At 34.8% G+C, this 14761-nt stretch overlaps 1 protein-coding gene and 1 pseudogene across 2 annotated transcripts; both read left to right on the top strand.

Annotated features, from left to right (window-relative positions):
- The first annotated feature begins 76 nt into the window (after positions 1-76).
- On the top strand, positions 77-3899 carry LOC143242431 (RNA-binding protein MEX3B-like; annotated as a pseudogene). Its single transcript, XR_013022685.1, has 2 exons — positions 77-473; positions 1393-3899. The product of XR_013022685.1 is annotated as an RNA-binding protein MEX3B-like (transcript).
- Positions 3900-9114: 5215 nt separating this feature from the next.
- Positions 9115-12333, top strand: LOC143243029 (uncharacterized). The gene is made up of 2 exons (XM_076486660.1): positions 9115-10308; positions 10527-12333. Exons 1-2 carry the CDS (start codon positions 10236-10238, stop codon positions 10928-10930), a joined length of 477 nt encoding a protein of 158 aa, XP_076342775.1. The 5' UTR covers positions 9115-10235; the 3' UTR covers positions 10931-12333.
- Positions 12334-14761: the final 2428 nt, after the last annotated feature.

Below are 14761 nucleotides of genomic sequence, written 5' to 3'. Positions count from 1 at the left end.
ACACCAATCAACTATCGATACTCTCAACGCTAACGTTCAAGTTCTTAGCAAATACTGTGTGAGCTATGCCATGACGTCAGGATTAATAGGAGCAGTACAGCTTAGGCGCAGATAACATTTTGAGAAGAGAGAAACGGTTGGTCTATGCAGAAAGGAAACAACGTTGTTGTGGAAGTGGTAGTTAGGTTTTATAAAATCATTTTTGTAATTTATTTGTGTGTCAGCGTATCATTCTCAGATGCCAGCTACTCTGTTTCATGAAATGGAACGCAATAGTCTCGAAGATCAAAGAGCGTTGCAGTTAGCTTTAGAACTGTCAATGCTTGGCCTGAACAACGAAAGTACTATGATTCATTCCAACGATACCAGCCGTACTATTAATAGTAATACCAGAGGCAAGAAAGGCCAGAATACTACTGAGTGTGTTCCTGTCCCAAGTTCAGAACACGTGGCAGAAATTGTTGGTAGACAAGGTGAGGCTATGCCTTATTTAACCTTTTCTTTTATGCATTAAGTTTAAAAACAAACAGTTAATGCTGTGATTGGAAGCCCACTTTCTATTTGAAACGAAGGTCTTTGTTCAACAAAACTAGCCAGTACTGGTATTATGTTTTCCCGGAAGGCATTGCGCGAATCGCGCCATTTCTTTGTGTGAAAATTTGTTCCCCGTCGGTCTGAAACCACGTGCTCGGTGCTTTTATGAAGTGTTCCAAAATAGTAAGGTATAATTTAATAAAAATCGTATGGTGTTCAATTGATAATTGTCTTGAGTAGAATTAAGCTCTTATACTGCGTGTGTTTTGTTTTCAAATTTGAACTTAAAATGGTAGTCTATTGTGGGTTTGTGTAACAACTGAATTTTGACATATAGTATTACAACATTAGTCATCTTTTTATTTTAATATTTTATTACGCAATTTTTAGTTGTCACCGTTTAATTTTAAACAGCATTTCTGATGAACTTCTTTGACGAGAAACCCACTTGAAATGAAAATGCATCTCAGAACGGCTAGTATGGGTATTACGCTTATGGGTAAGGAGAGAACCTTTCGACCATCCTGATGTTAATACCCATACCAGCTGTTCTAATATACATGTTTGTACTGCTACTATATTGACCAAAGTAAATCTTCGATCTAAGCCTCACGGTAGAAATGTATTATGTGACTGAGTGTTTATACTGACATATGTTATTTAGTGTCGGTCAATACACAGTTTTTGTTGTTTTTTCGGTATTAAAATTTTGTTTAACGATTGTGTCTCATTGTCTGTGGTTTAAAAACACAATAAAAATTTAATGTCAGTATTCTAAACGCCAGTTTCTTACTGTTAACACCAACAAGTTGTGATTTTTACTGTCCATATAAATAAAAACTTTCGACTTTTAACTAGGGTGCAAGATTAAGGCACTTCGGGCAAAGACCAACACATACATCAAGACTCCTGTTCGTGGGGAGGAACCAGTTTTTGTGGTCACAGGACGAAAAGATGACGTTTCGGCTGCCAAGAAGGAGATAGTGTCCGCTGCTGAACACTTCAGTCAGATCCGAGCCCAACGCAAAAACAACCAGACTGGAGTATTGACTCCAGGTCCTAATTCCAACATACCGGGACAGGCAACGATCCAGGTCAGAGTACCCTACAGGGTTGTTGGACTGGTGGTTGGGCCTAAGGGTGCTACCATTAAACGCATACAACAACAGACCAACACTTACATTGTGACTCCCAGTCGTGACAAAGAACCAGTTTTTGAAGTTACCGGACTACCAGAAAATGTAGAAAGTGCTCAAAAAGAAATTGAAGCTCACATTGTTGTACGTACTGGTGGCATGCTAGACTCTAATGATGAAAATTATTCAAAACCTAATGGGGTGGATCAGAGGTTCTCTGGGAACCTAAACTTAACCAATGGCTTTGTTACATCTATGTTTAAATCAGATCTTGATGGGTTTGTTTCACATTTACGAGATAACAAAAAATTTGCTCACGCAAACCTCTCAAGAGAATATCTTTTCGTTTTCTTCTAATGGTTCAGTTAAACTCTCAGACCATTGTCCTTTCACGGGCGGCTTTTCTAATGGTTTTGGTTTTTTACGACACGGATGAGGGTTTAGGTGACTCTCCAACATTTGACCCCATAGTTATTCCAACACCAACAAGTTGGCCAGATGGAAATTTGTATCCAAACTGTAACTTGTCTGGACGAAGTGGAAGTCTTGGCAGTGAAGGTACAGCTCTTACACAAGCCATCACCGATGGTTTCCTCTTGGACCATCCTCCGGCGAGACGTGTTGAAAGTGATCCCCATCTACATTACCCCTCTCACGTCACTGCCAAATACTACGACCAACATGTCTACAAATAGACCATTCGTCAACAGTACTGGCAGTCTAGCAAGCAGTCCCACTGACTCTCTGGGGTCCATTGGAAAGAACTGTAGACGAGAGTGCATTGTCTGTTTTGAAAGTGATGTTGTGGCCGCTCTGGTTCCATGTGGCCATAACTTGTTTTGTTTGGAATGTGCCAATCGTATCTGTGAGAAATCAGAACCAGCATGTCCAATATGTTACCAGCACGTGTCCCAAGCAATTCGCATTTACTGTTAGTCTGAGATAGTTGTACATATAGTTCTGGGTAAGCATGCTCACTGGCCCGGGCCAGGTTTGTAATAGGTAACATAATTTCCTACATTATATATTTTGTAGTTTAATAAATAAATTGAACTCGCGCATTATCACATTTCTTCATTAACCTGTAATGCATAACTGTATTAGTATTAACACGAGAATGTCGCTGAGATATTTCATCTTCTCATAAAAATAGTATTAAATATATAATAGATTTTATTCTTGATGTAATATGTTATATTTAAGAGGCGAAATACTTATTTGCTAGAAAGTCTTTGGAATAGTTGAGTATGTTTTTAAATTGTAAAAAGTTTGGTTGCCAATTGAATATATATCTTTAAAAAAAACAGAGGTGATTTATTTTATTCAAAATTTTATAATGGTTTGTTGTGTGACGTATCGTAAAAATATTTAGTAACCGTACTTTGTGTATTTGTCAAGTCGATTTTTCTTGCACAAACGTAGGGTAAGTTTTCCTATTTTTAGTATTTGTATGTTAATATATTCACTGACAGTCCTGTTTACCATTTCCAAGTTGTGTAAACTTCATTAGAGCAAATATTTAGCTGATGGACATTGTTTTCTATTATTTAAAACGTATGCCTTATTTTTCTGATACAAGTTGTCTTGCCACGATTATTTTAATGTCTTCCATTTATTTATATTTGGCATCTAAAGAAAGCTTGAGAGAAATCTTTTTGTTGTCGCAGTATGGTTCAGTATTTTGTGATTTAATGTAATGTGTGTCCATGGCGCAATAATACTTTATTAACACTGAAAATTGGTGGGAAGTCACAGTATTTTTAAACATGGAAACCGTTACGGCTATTTATGTATTTGAATAACTTCGGAATCTGACAATACCCGTAATGGAGGCAGTGTTTTTGTAGAGCTTGAAATTATTATATAATTGCGTGTGTAAACTTGTGAATGTTTTTCAAAGACTGTAAACAATTCGAGTTATTAGAATATACAACTTCTAAAAAATATCACATTTTCCAAAGCACGAAAGACCCTATTCACTATGCTCACGAATCGTGTATGTCTCGTAGGGTTACACGGGTGATTTGTAGTTTTATTGCTTTTGGGTATTTTGGCCAGTTCAAAATAAATGTTCTGACAATTAATAATAATGTGTTAATGTTTTTTTTCACTGTCACTGTATTGACTGCATAGTTCCATGCTAAAATAATTCTATTTTATTATTAAAATTTTGAATGTTTTGAAATAAAAATGTATTTTAAAGTTCAAATAAATACCTCTTGGTGTGTATTTGTGGACCAATGTTTTTGGATTTTTTCTTATTACAATTAAACCATACCTAAGAAACCTACTATAAATCAACTTAGCCACCAGTACAACTAAGTACAGTTTTCTAATCGGACTATAATTTTTAAATTGTAAGTTAATGTACACGTTTTAGAGAACTATGATTTATGTACGATTTTAACTGCGTTTTGTGGTAACCTATCATTGCAGGATAGTATCTGACTGTTGTATAATCCATCTGGGTTTTCTCAGTCTTGGGAGAGGTATCGAAGGTTCATGGTGTCCTGCGTCCTATTGGTTTTAATTACAACTAGCCTCTTTAAAAATGATTAAAACTAATACTTTGTGGATAAGAATAAGCGAGTTTAACTTTTTTAAACACAATTGACGTGAAACGTTGTTGTCCAATTGTATATTAGTAATAGTAGTAACTTTAAAAGTGTACATGAATTGTTTGATCTTGAAATATTTCTTAAATAAATAGTGAATTATTTGAGAAAAAAATTATTCGTCTGAGATATAAAAACGTCATTATTAAATAAAAAATGTTGGCTTAGTCAAGTGTAATTATTATGTTGTAGCTTTGCTCAGTACAACCGATTGAATTTTTCAGCGTGGACTGGCAAGTCCGTACGCGCAGTCTCAGTTTTAGGATAACAAGGTGCGATGACATAAGAATCCTACAAAACAAGTCTGGTAATTAGGATAAGTTTACTATTAGTAACTGACACTAAACAAGAAAAGCTTACGTAATTCCGAATGGCATGGTAACCAAGAAAGGTTTTAGTTGGGAGTTTATTTAAAATATTGAACAAGTTCTGTGCACAAAATAGTAAGATGAATATTTTGGTGGTTGTTTTCGTAATTGTTCTTGTACTGTTTTACGAATGACATAAAATTGGTGTAATAATAAATTGTGTTCCACAGAAGCTAAAGCATGCTAATAAATGAAGTACGAATAGAAAATTTAGCTCAAGTGATCATCTGTTTAGATGTGAACATATTGGCTTACATAACCAGTTCAGGTCATTTTAGTTCTCAAAGTATGAGGGTATGAAAACAGTTTGTTTTCGTTATAACAAAAACGAATTCCATAATCTTAACATGAGGAGTTCAACTTGTCAAGTAATGAGCAGTTGTTAAATTCATTAGATAAAACAAATATTTCTTGTCTGTATTAGTAAGAGGATAAAGCGTGTTTATTACATTTATCGATTTATCCTTAAGTTCCTAATGTTTCATCTTACGAGAAAGACAATGTTAACTTATTGTTTGAAATGTAATATTTTTTTTAAAACTAATGTTTGTTTCAAAATCGGTTTGTAATTTTGTCAATAAAAGACGACGGTTGATTTACCTAGTAGTGGTATCGTTCTAAATGATATTAGCTCTATTTTTAATATCTAAATAAACATTATCGCACAAAATATATTTGATACAAACAGTATTGCTGAGGTATATTTAAAAAAAACAAAACTGATAAACCACGTCCGTCTTTGTGCTCATAAAATTCATTGTAATTATTAAAAAAAAACGTAAAATGAAGAATAATTGTGAAATATTGCTATATGATACAGTGTATTAAAATAATATGTATGAATGCTAATAATGTAAGTAATTCAAAATATAAAGTTTCTTGGTGAAAGTCTATAATACAAGAGTTAAAACTTTATCTACTAGATCGCGAAATGTGTTGGCCATCTTGTTTGTAACCTTGAAAATGCCCGCAGTCTCCCCAAGTCTTGCTGTTGATCGGGTCTGTTGGATTTATTTCTTTCGTGCATAGCCTGTGGCTGTTTTCATGAAAGTTCTTTCTTTAGCAGAATAAGCTACCGAACAACCATAAATTTGTGTGTGATAATTGGTGTTACTTCAAGCAACTTTTTCAGACGCGTAGGCAAATATCTGTCTGGCGTAATAACTTTCATATATAAATAAAAATCATTAAGTTATCAATACTTAAAATTGTTTTTTGTTTTTTTTATAGATATGTGAAAGCAAAACTTAATCAAACTTGGTTGTTTCGAAGATTATTATTTAGAGGATTTCGGTAATAGTTTCACTGCGAAATGTAGCAGAAAATTCATAGTTTATCGTAATAAATTTTATAAATAAAAGTCTATTACCACTTCAAGAAAGTCATTGTATAGGGTGGCACAGTTTAAATGTGTTATGTTTTATTATAAATTCTTATCTGTATAATATGAATCAGTTACTGGCTTTAGACTTAAAACAATAGGTGATACCATAAAGTGATTTTTAAAATGTAACATTTGTTTGGTTTATAGAATAACCAGTAGTAGCGTACATGTGTATTCCTTACCATGCAACTAATGAACCTATGTTTATTAGAATACATGTGTGTGTGTGTGTGTGTGTGTGTCGTAAAATATTGAATGAAGTGTACAATTTAGTCTTTGTACAAAACTTGAGTAACTACTGAAGTCTCCTGTCAGTCATACGTGTAGTTATTCTAGATTGTGTGACACCATACCGTGAAATTGAGAAACTGAATCACACCAAAATGGTAAAGTTCACGATAATTCAATTTTTAGTACGAATCGTTAAAACCAAAAAAGCAAAAAAGACATTTTATTATCTTGGTTACAGCCATAAACATTTAAATGTGTATGGAGATTTTTTTTGTCCAAAATATTAAACTTCTACGGGCACGTACAGTAATGTAACTACGAAATGAATTAATACAAATTATATCGCCAATGGTAAGGATTATTAGACCAAAGTGTTCTCTGTGTTACCTTCAGCTTACAATACTGGTCACGTAATGGCAGACTTATTTCCTAAGTGATGACGTCAATAACAACTTCCATTGTTTTATCATTCATTTTCAAAAATAAACATTAAAAAAAAAAAGAAACTTGGCCTTTGAACTGTTAGCGAATAAAATCAATCTACTTCCTACGAAAATAATGTATATAATTACAAATAGAATCCATTAGAAATAACTACAAAAAATAAATGAACGTGACAGTTTCAACACTGGGCGTCGGCCATAATTTCTTGACGGAACAATCCGTTGGTTTTCAACGAAAATATCAAAAGTAAAATGAACAGTTTTGTCTGTATTTAATTTCAAACAGTCTAGTTCAAAGTAACAAAAGTGAATTGTTGTTTTCCTCGCGTTCAAAGCTTTCAGCAACCGCTTCACAGGATAATATGTTACGTAATAATAACTGCTTTGAAAATGTGCGAGTTAGCTTGTGCACGTGATCGTTGTCTTGACAGCAGCGTTTCCTCTGAGCTGCGCGGCCTCATTAACCCTGGTAGTTGATAGGCCTAAAGCTCAAGTAACCAAGTGGCTTAATGATCCAGTAGGATTGATCGCCTAAAATGTCATTCGGGATGTGAATTGAAAAAAAAATGGAGGGATATTGATTGACAGTTTTCTTTTTAGAACAAGCTCGCATTGGATTATCTGCCGAGTCCCCAACGTGTAATTAAACGCTAGATTTTAGCGTTGTAAGACCATAAATATACATTGTCTCGCCTTGGGACTGTGTTGTTTTGTTTTCTTATAGCAAACCCACATTGGGTTATCTGCTGAGTCCACCGAGAGGAATCGAACGCCTGATTTTAGCGTTGTAAATCCGTAGTCTTACCGCTGTAGCAGCGGGAAACGACTGTGTTGTCAGACATGAATAAATGTTTTTTAACTGTAACAGTAAGAAATGTTTAATATATTTTCTCTTACGAAATCATATTCAAATTATTGACATTTGGAGTGGGTGCATTAGGGCTCCCAATATAATAGTGTTTGTTGTTTCTGACGCTAGGCTTGTTTACACATTCACTCTCACGAAAAAAAATATTTTTAAATTTAGAATTTTTCTTGAATGTGAATCATGGCTTAGTTTGGGTGTTGTGAAATAAAAAAAACTATATAAAGAGATTGTCTGTGACCTGCCCAGTATCGAAACCCCATTTTTAGCACTGTAGACTCACAGCTGAGTCACCAGGGGCGTGTTCTGATGTGACACTCCTCGTGGAACGTCTGTTGGATATAATTTACAAATGTTCCCACCGCGGCTATTTCAGTTCCAACCTACCTTTGTGTCATACTCTGTTTTCCCGCTTAATTATTGGGTAGGAACTGCAGAATATCCGTAAGTTCACTACAAAATGTATTATGTAGCGGAACTCTGAATTATTTTAACTCAAATGGGTTTGGAGGAGAGAGGGAATGGATACAAGTTAACCTTTTCAATTAAAAAAAAACTATTAGTTTCTTATGCAGTTAAGATGGTTCTATTTTGTTATTATGCACAAAGGGCTATCTGTGCTCTGCCCACCGCGGATATCGAAACCAGGTTTTCAGTAGTATGAGTCTTTGCCACTGTGAGAGCTGTTAAGATGAATTGTTCTGTCTTCCACTACGCCACCCGCTAGTACAGCGGTATGTCTTCGGATTTACAACGCTAAAATCAGAGGTTCGATTCCTCTGGGTGGGCTCAGCAGATAGTCTGATGTGGAAGGGCCTGGTATGGCCAAGCGCGTAAGGCGTGCGACTCGTAATCCGAGAGTCGCCTGTTCGCGCCCGCGTCGCGCTAAACATGCTCGCCCTCCCAGCCGTGGGGGCGTATAATGTGACGGTCAATCCCACTATTCGTTGGTAAAGAGTAGCCCAAGAGTTGGCGGTGGGTGGTGATGACTAGCTGCCTTCCCTCTAGTCTTACACTGCTAAATTAGGGACGGCTAGCACAGATAGCCCTCGAGTAGCTTTGTGCGAAATTCCAAAAACAGTCTTCCACTGACAGAACATGGCTTTATATGAGAAAGTACTATTCACACTGTATCCTAATTGAGTGATCTACTTCCGTGAGTAATCAGGACGAAAGGAACTTAAAGGTTTTCTCTATTCATTCTTTACTGCACCAACATCTTATGTTCAATATTAAAAGTTTGATAACATAATAGTCTGAATACTGTATTTTTCATCCTAGACTTTACGTATGGTAATAAGTTATACCACATTCTTAATCTTTCATCAAATATTTTACGCTCAGTGATAGATTAGACTGGACCATAGATTGTGTTTGATAGCATACTAGACTGAATCCTAGATCCTACACCTTACGTTTGTTAGCATAATAGACGGAATGCATTTTTAAAACTTAGATGTGACGATATGTACCTTTAGTACGACCAGACTTAGCGCTAGAATATCAGAATCAGATTTGTTTGAAAAGCTACCTTAATTTTATAGTTTGTATGCTAGTGAAGCTAAGGAACAGAATACAATTATGTGTGTGTTTTTTATAGCAAAGCCACATTGGGCTATCTGCTGAGTCTACCGAGGGGAATCGAACCTCTGACCATCGAATGAATTCACCTTCATGAACATCAGAATCTACACTTGAACAATATAAAATAAACTGGAAATTGAAGATGGTTTGTTTTTTTAATTTCGCGCAAAGCTACACGAGGGTTATCTGCGCTAGCCGCCCTGATCAGACATTACTGTGTATCGACCAGTTAGACGTGAAAAGTTGGTTGTACCCTAACATCAAAATTTTACAGCAGCTAGTGACGTCATAATACGATTGTTCTCGGAAAAATTTAATTATCACAACGACTCGTAACGCCAGAATGATAGATCTACTAATGGTTTCATAACACTGTTGATAGAGTGAAAGTGCTACACTGAGAGCAGAAGAACACAACACATATACACTGATACCACACTTGTGAGATATACAAAGAAGAAAAATACACCACAGTTATAATGACAACACTAAAACACGGTTATATCAACACTGAAAAAACACTACAGCTATATTAATACGTCAAAGACCACAACCGTACTGATAACACTGTGTAACAAATGTTTTCTTATTTCTGGACAGAAAGTGTTATTTCTCAATTGCTTATGCCTAAAGTTAATGGAAAAGACCTATTTTTCTCTTCAAACTTTGCTTTTGTGACCTGGGTAATGAAATTTTCAAATTTACCCATTTTCCAAAACATTCCACGTGGATTAAGTACTGAGTAGTTAATAGAGATGATTCTCGAAACTACAAGAACTTTCTGGAATATTGTAGAACTTACAAGAATTTTCTAGCATGTTTTAGAACTTACTTTTAGAATTTTCTAGAACTTTTTATAGAAATATATACAGAGGCTCACCACTTCAGTTTAGTTCTAGCTGCCTAAGTGAACATATAGACCTATCTGATTTTATCAGAGATGGCATCAAGAAGCTATAAACATTCTCCAGAAGCTTTCTGCTACGTATGTGGCTAATTTATCAAGACAAGATCGGAAAAGTACTCCGTGACAGCATCTGCTAAAATAAGTGAAGCCCACAAGACATATTTCAACATGTCTGTCGGGGATAAAGATAAAACCTGGGCAAATCATTTTACCTGCGAGCACTGCAAAGAAACACTAGAAGGTGAGACGGACAATTTTTGTTTGCTTGAATAGTAAGATTTTATATTATACAAATTTTACTCCTTTCAAATTTTAAATATCTTTTAAATTATTTTTTTAAAATTCGAATAGTACAGAAAAAAATATCACATATAAAATATTTTGAACCTCTTACACATTAGTTGTGGATGAAATATATTTATTCTTCATAATAACAATTTTATTTTTTCTCTTTTACAGGATGGTACAGAGGGGAAAAGAGAGCCATGAAGTTAACTGTTCCAAGAATTTGGTGTGAACCCACTGACCACTCAAGCAATTGCTACTTCTGCATGGTGGACCCTTCCAAACGTCGGGTTGGTAAGAATACATCTGCTATCATGTATCCGGACCTTCCATCATCCATCGCCCCAGTCCCACACTGCCCTGAGCTACCTGTAACCACTTCACCAGAGAGAAAGCAGCCATCCTCAGAAGAGAACAGCAAATCAGAAGAGGAGGTAGACGTTGAAAATCCAGATTACAATTTCAGAGGTTCATCTGGTGAGAGAAACCCATACTACCCCAACCAAAGAGACCTCAATGACTTGATCAGAGATCTTGGTCTAACTGAGTCGAATGTCAAGACTATATTTGGGGGCTGATACGTGAAAGTGATTTACATTACAGTCGCAAATCTCGAAAAACTACTCACTTCGAAACATTTTTGTATAACTTTAGTATAAATACATGGAAATCTTGATTCATATGTTGTTTTATTCAGACCTTATGTAAATGTACAAATTTGCCCGTTTTTACAAAGAAAATAGATTAATTTCTAAATTTCATTATCCAGGTCACAAAAGCAAAGTTTGAAGGGAATAATGACCATTTTCTGTACCTTTACAACATAAGTAATTAAACACATACTATCCAGGAACAAAATTTGTGTTACATAGTCTAATGTCAGAACACTACAAGTATATTGATAAATCAAGGACCACAATTATATAAGTAACATCAAAACATTACAACTACATTAATAAGTTAAAGACCAGAATTATACTGACAATGTCAGAACACTACAACTACATTCCCAAGGACTGTACGAAACCTGACATGATATTTTAAAAGTATTGGTTAAATGTCTGTCAGTGGTGCAGTAGGAAGTAAGGATGTTTATAACACAGAATCTGGATTTTGATACCCGTGGTTGCACAGCAGAGATAACTCAATATGTTGCTTTGTGCTTAACGACACATAAAACAAAAACATTGTGTAAATATAACACACTAACCATATTAAATATTTGTTATTAAAATCATGTGTACTGGATATCAGTTTTTCTCAGATTTACCTCAAGTTTTGATTATGTATTGCAGATTAGATGTTTATTAAAACATATTCAGATTAAAAGAAACATCACAAAGCAAACAACTTCAGCCTTATCACAACATATCAAGTTTATCGATTCGCCAGCTCTCGACGTTCAAACAGTGCTAACATTAAAAATTCGATTCCCATTGGTGGACATAGCAATGGGCTTTGCCGCTGGAAAAAACACACACGCAAACATCGTAACCTAATATTCGTTTAAATGTAATACAACGGCAGAATCCTAGGTTTGATCACCACTGTTTAAATATATTCTACAAATGTTGTTAAGTGGATCTAGCTCAAATTAAATCAACAGTGTTTAATCTGTATTCCTCTAGTATTGTTAAGTGGGTCTAGCTTAAATTAAATCAACAGTGTTTAATTTGTATTTCTCTTGTATTGTTAAGTGGATCTAGCTCAAATTAAATCAACAGTTTTAATCTGTATTCCTCTAGTATTGTTAAGTGGATCTAGCTTAAATTAAATCAACAGTGTTTAATCTGTATTCCTCTAGTATTGTTAAGTGGACCTAGCTTAAATTAAATCAACAGTGTTTAATCTGTATTCCTCTAGTGTTGTTAAGTGAACCGAGCTTAAATTAAATCAACAGTGTCTAATCTGTAATCCTTTTGTATTGTTAAGTTGATGTAGCTCAAATTAAATCAACAGTGTTTAATCTGTTTTCTTGTAGTATTTTTTTAAGTGGGTCTAGCTTAAATTAAATCAACAGTGTTTAATCTGTATTCCTCTAGTGTTGTTAAGTGAACCGAGCTTAAATTAAATCAACAGTGTCTAATCTGTAATCCTTTTGTATTGTTAAGTTGATGTAGCTCAAATTAAATCAACAGTGTTTAATCTGTTTTCTTGTAGTATTTTTAAGTGGGTCTAGCTTAAATTAAATCAACAGTGTTTAATCTGTATTCCTCTAGTGTTGTTAAGTGAACCGAGCTTAAATTAAATCAACAGTGTCTAATCTGTAATCCTTTTGTATTGTTAAGTTGATGTAGCTCAAATTAAATCAACAGTGTTTAATCTGTTTTCTTGTAGTATTTTTAAGTGGGCCAAGCTTAAATTAAATCAACAGTGTTTAATCTGTATTCCTCTAGTATTGCTAAGTGGATCTAGCTCAAATTAAATGAACCGTATTTAATCTGTATTCCTCCAGTATTGTTAAGTGGATCTAACTCAAATTAAATCAACAGTGTTTAATCTGTATTCCTTTAGTGTTGTTGCGTGGATCTAGCTCAAGTTAAATCAACAGTGTTTAATCTGTATTTTTCTAGTATTGTTAAGTGGATTTTGCTTGAATTAAATAAACCAGTGTTTAATCTGTATTCCTCTAGTATTGTTAAGTGGATCTAGCTTAAATTAAATCAACAGTGTTTAATCTGTATTTCTCTTGTATTGTTAAGTGGATCTAGCTTAATTTAAATGAATAGTGTTTAATCTGTATTCTTCTAGTATTGTTAATAAAATCAAGGACATATTTTATTACCAGTAATTAATATTTTATATCACACAGTTTGATTTTTTTCATTCTTTGCGTAATTCCTGTTATTTTGTACAAAATTGTGCACCGTAAAAACCTATGATGGCTTCTAAATACACGTAGAAGAAATGACTTTTATATTTCACGTGTCCTGCATAGATCGTATGATTATTACCAACCTACTTATCTCTGAGAAAAGAAGTGGAATCATCCTGGAATGTACACTGGTCAGTTCCACCAAAGTGAGTTCGACTGTTGGTTTCAACTAGGACTTGAGGTACTTTTATAAAATGGCGTCTCACACCTTGACAACAAAAGAATTCCCATTAAAATACGTTAGAAGAGGCTATTCTGGACATCGACGTCAACCGAAGTGTTTTCCATCAGACCCGAAGAGTTTAAACTACCTTGACACCTCTAAAAATATCGCTTTACTTTGGTCCAGTTGGGCCTCATCTTGCTGGTAACGAAAGGTTTCTGTCTTGGCTATCTTGCTGGGAAACTGGCTAAACACATGAAGTTTCCTTCCATGCTCTTATGAGGTTTGTGGACAACACTTGACAATTTTGCAGGCTCGTGCGTTTCAGGATGCAGTCTCACTTACTGTAGGAGTTTAACTTCCGTTACTCCATACAGCCGGCCAGTCTTTGTCTATTTCTGTGGCCAACAACTCACAGTAAACTGGTTAAATTTATTTTTTTTAGAATTCTACTTCGTGAAAAGTCCAAAATGACTTCCCCTTACGTGGTTTAACTCGCAATCCTTGGCCATTGTAGCATCACGTGAACGTTGTTGTAGATAAGCTTCTTAGCTGACTCTCAATAAGAACTCCTATTTATAGTCCCAAAACGGCTGATGCAATTCCTAAACAGCCTAAATCTGATGGTGTAATAATTTGACAGTATTGCATCATCCATGAAACACATGAATTAGTACCTCACGACAGATGATGGTTCCGAACAAAAGTGTGTAAAAAAACTGAGTGATGTAATAAATTTTTCTAGCATTACATATAACTGTAATATAGTAAAACGAATCAAGTTTACTTTATCAGCAGTATTTAATCTATATTCCTTAAGTATTAATAAATGAATCACACTCGTACTTTATCGGTGGTATTTAATGTGTATTCCACCACTGAATCAAACTAGTACCTTATAACCAATATTTAGTCTATATTTCTGAATTATTGGTAAATGAATCAAAGTCGTACTTTATCAGTAATATTTAATTTATATTCTACTAGTAATACCAAGTCCATCAAGTTAAAACAATGTTGTTTAAAACGTAGACCTATTTTATGTATTGGAATGATACTTAGTAAAGCGGTTTGGGTGAAATGAATGAAGCGTATTTAGCAAGTGTTCCTAACTTAACGTGCGTCGGCCGGTTAAATAATCTACGTTATTTTTACACAGTTGTGATAAGAACAAAGACTAATAATCCCGGCTCCGAATAGGAGCCGTCCCTAATTTAGTAGTGTAAGACTAGAGGAAGGCAGCTAGTCATCACCACCCACCGCCAACTCTTGGGCTACTCTTTCATCAACAAATAATTGAATTGACCGTCACATTATAACGCCCCCACGACTGAAAGGACGAGCATATTTGGTGCGACGGGGATTAAAACC

The sequence above is a fragment of the Tachypleus tridentatus genome, unplaced genomic scaffold (genome assembly GCF_004210375.1).
Source record: "Tachypleus tridentatus isolate NWPU-2018 unplaced genomic scaffold, ASM421037v1 Hic_cluster_2, whole genome shotgun sequence".
Classification (NCBI taxonomy): Eukaryota; Metazoa; Arthropoda; class Merostomata; order Xiphosura; family Limulidae; genus Tachypleus; species Tachypleus tridentatus.
The sequence above is the reverse complement of the archived record's forward strand: the minus strand, read 5'-3'. Positions and strand labels throughout refer to the sequence as shown.

Coding starts and splice junctions, on each gene's coding strand:
- LOC143243029 (XM_076486660.1), top strand. CDS start 10,236: ATGTCTGTCGGGGATAAAGATAAAACCTGGGCAAATCATTTTACCTGC. Junction 10,309..10,526: donor CTGCAAAGAAACACTAGAAG/GTGAGACGGACA, acceptor TCTCTTTTACAG/GATGGTACAGAGGGGAAAAG.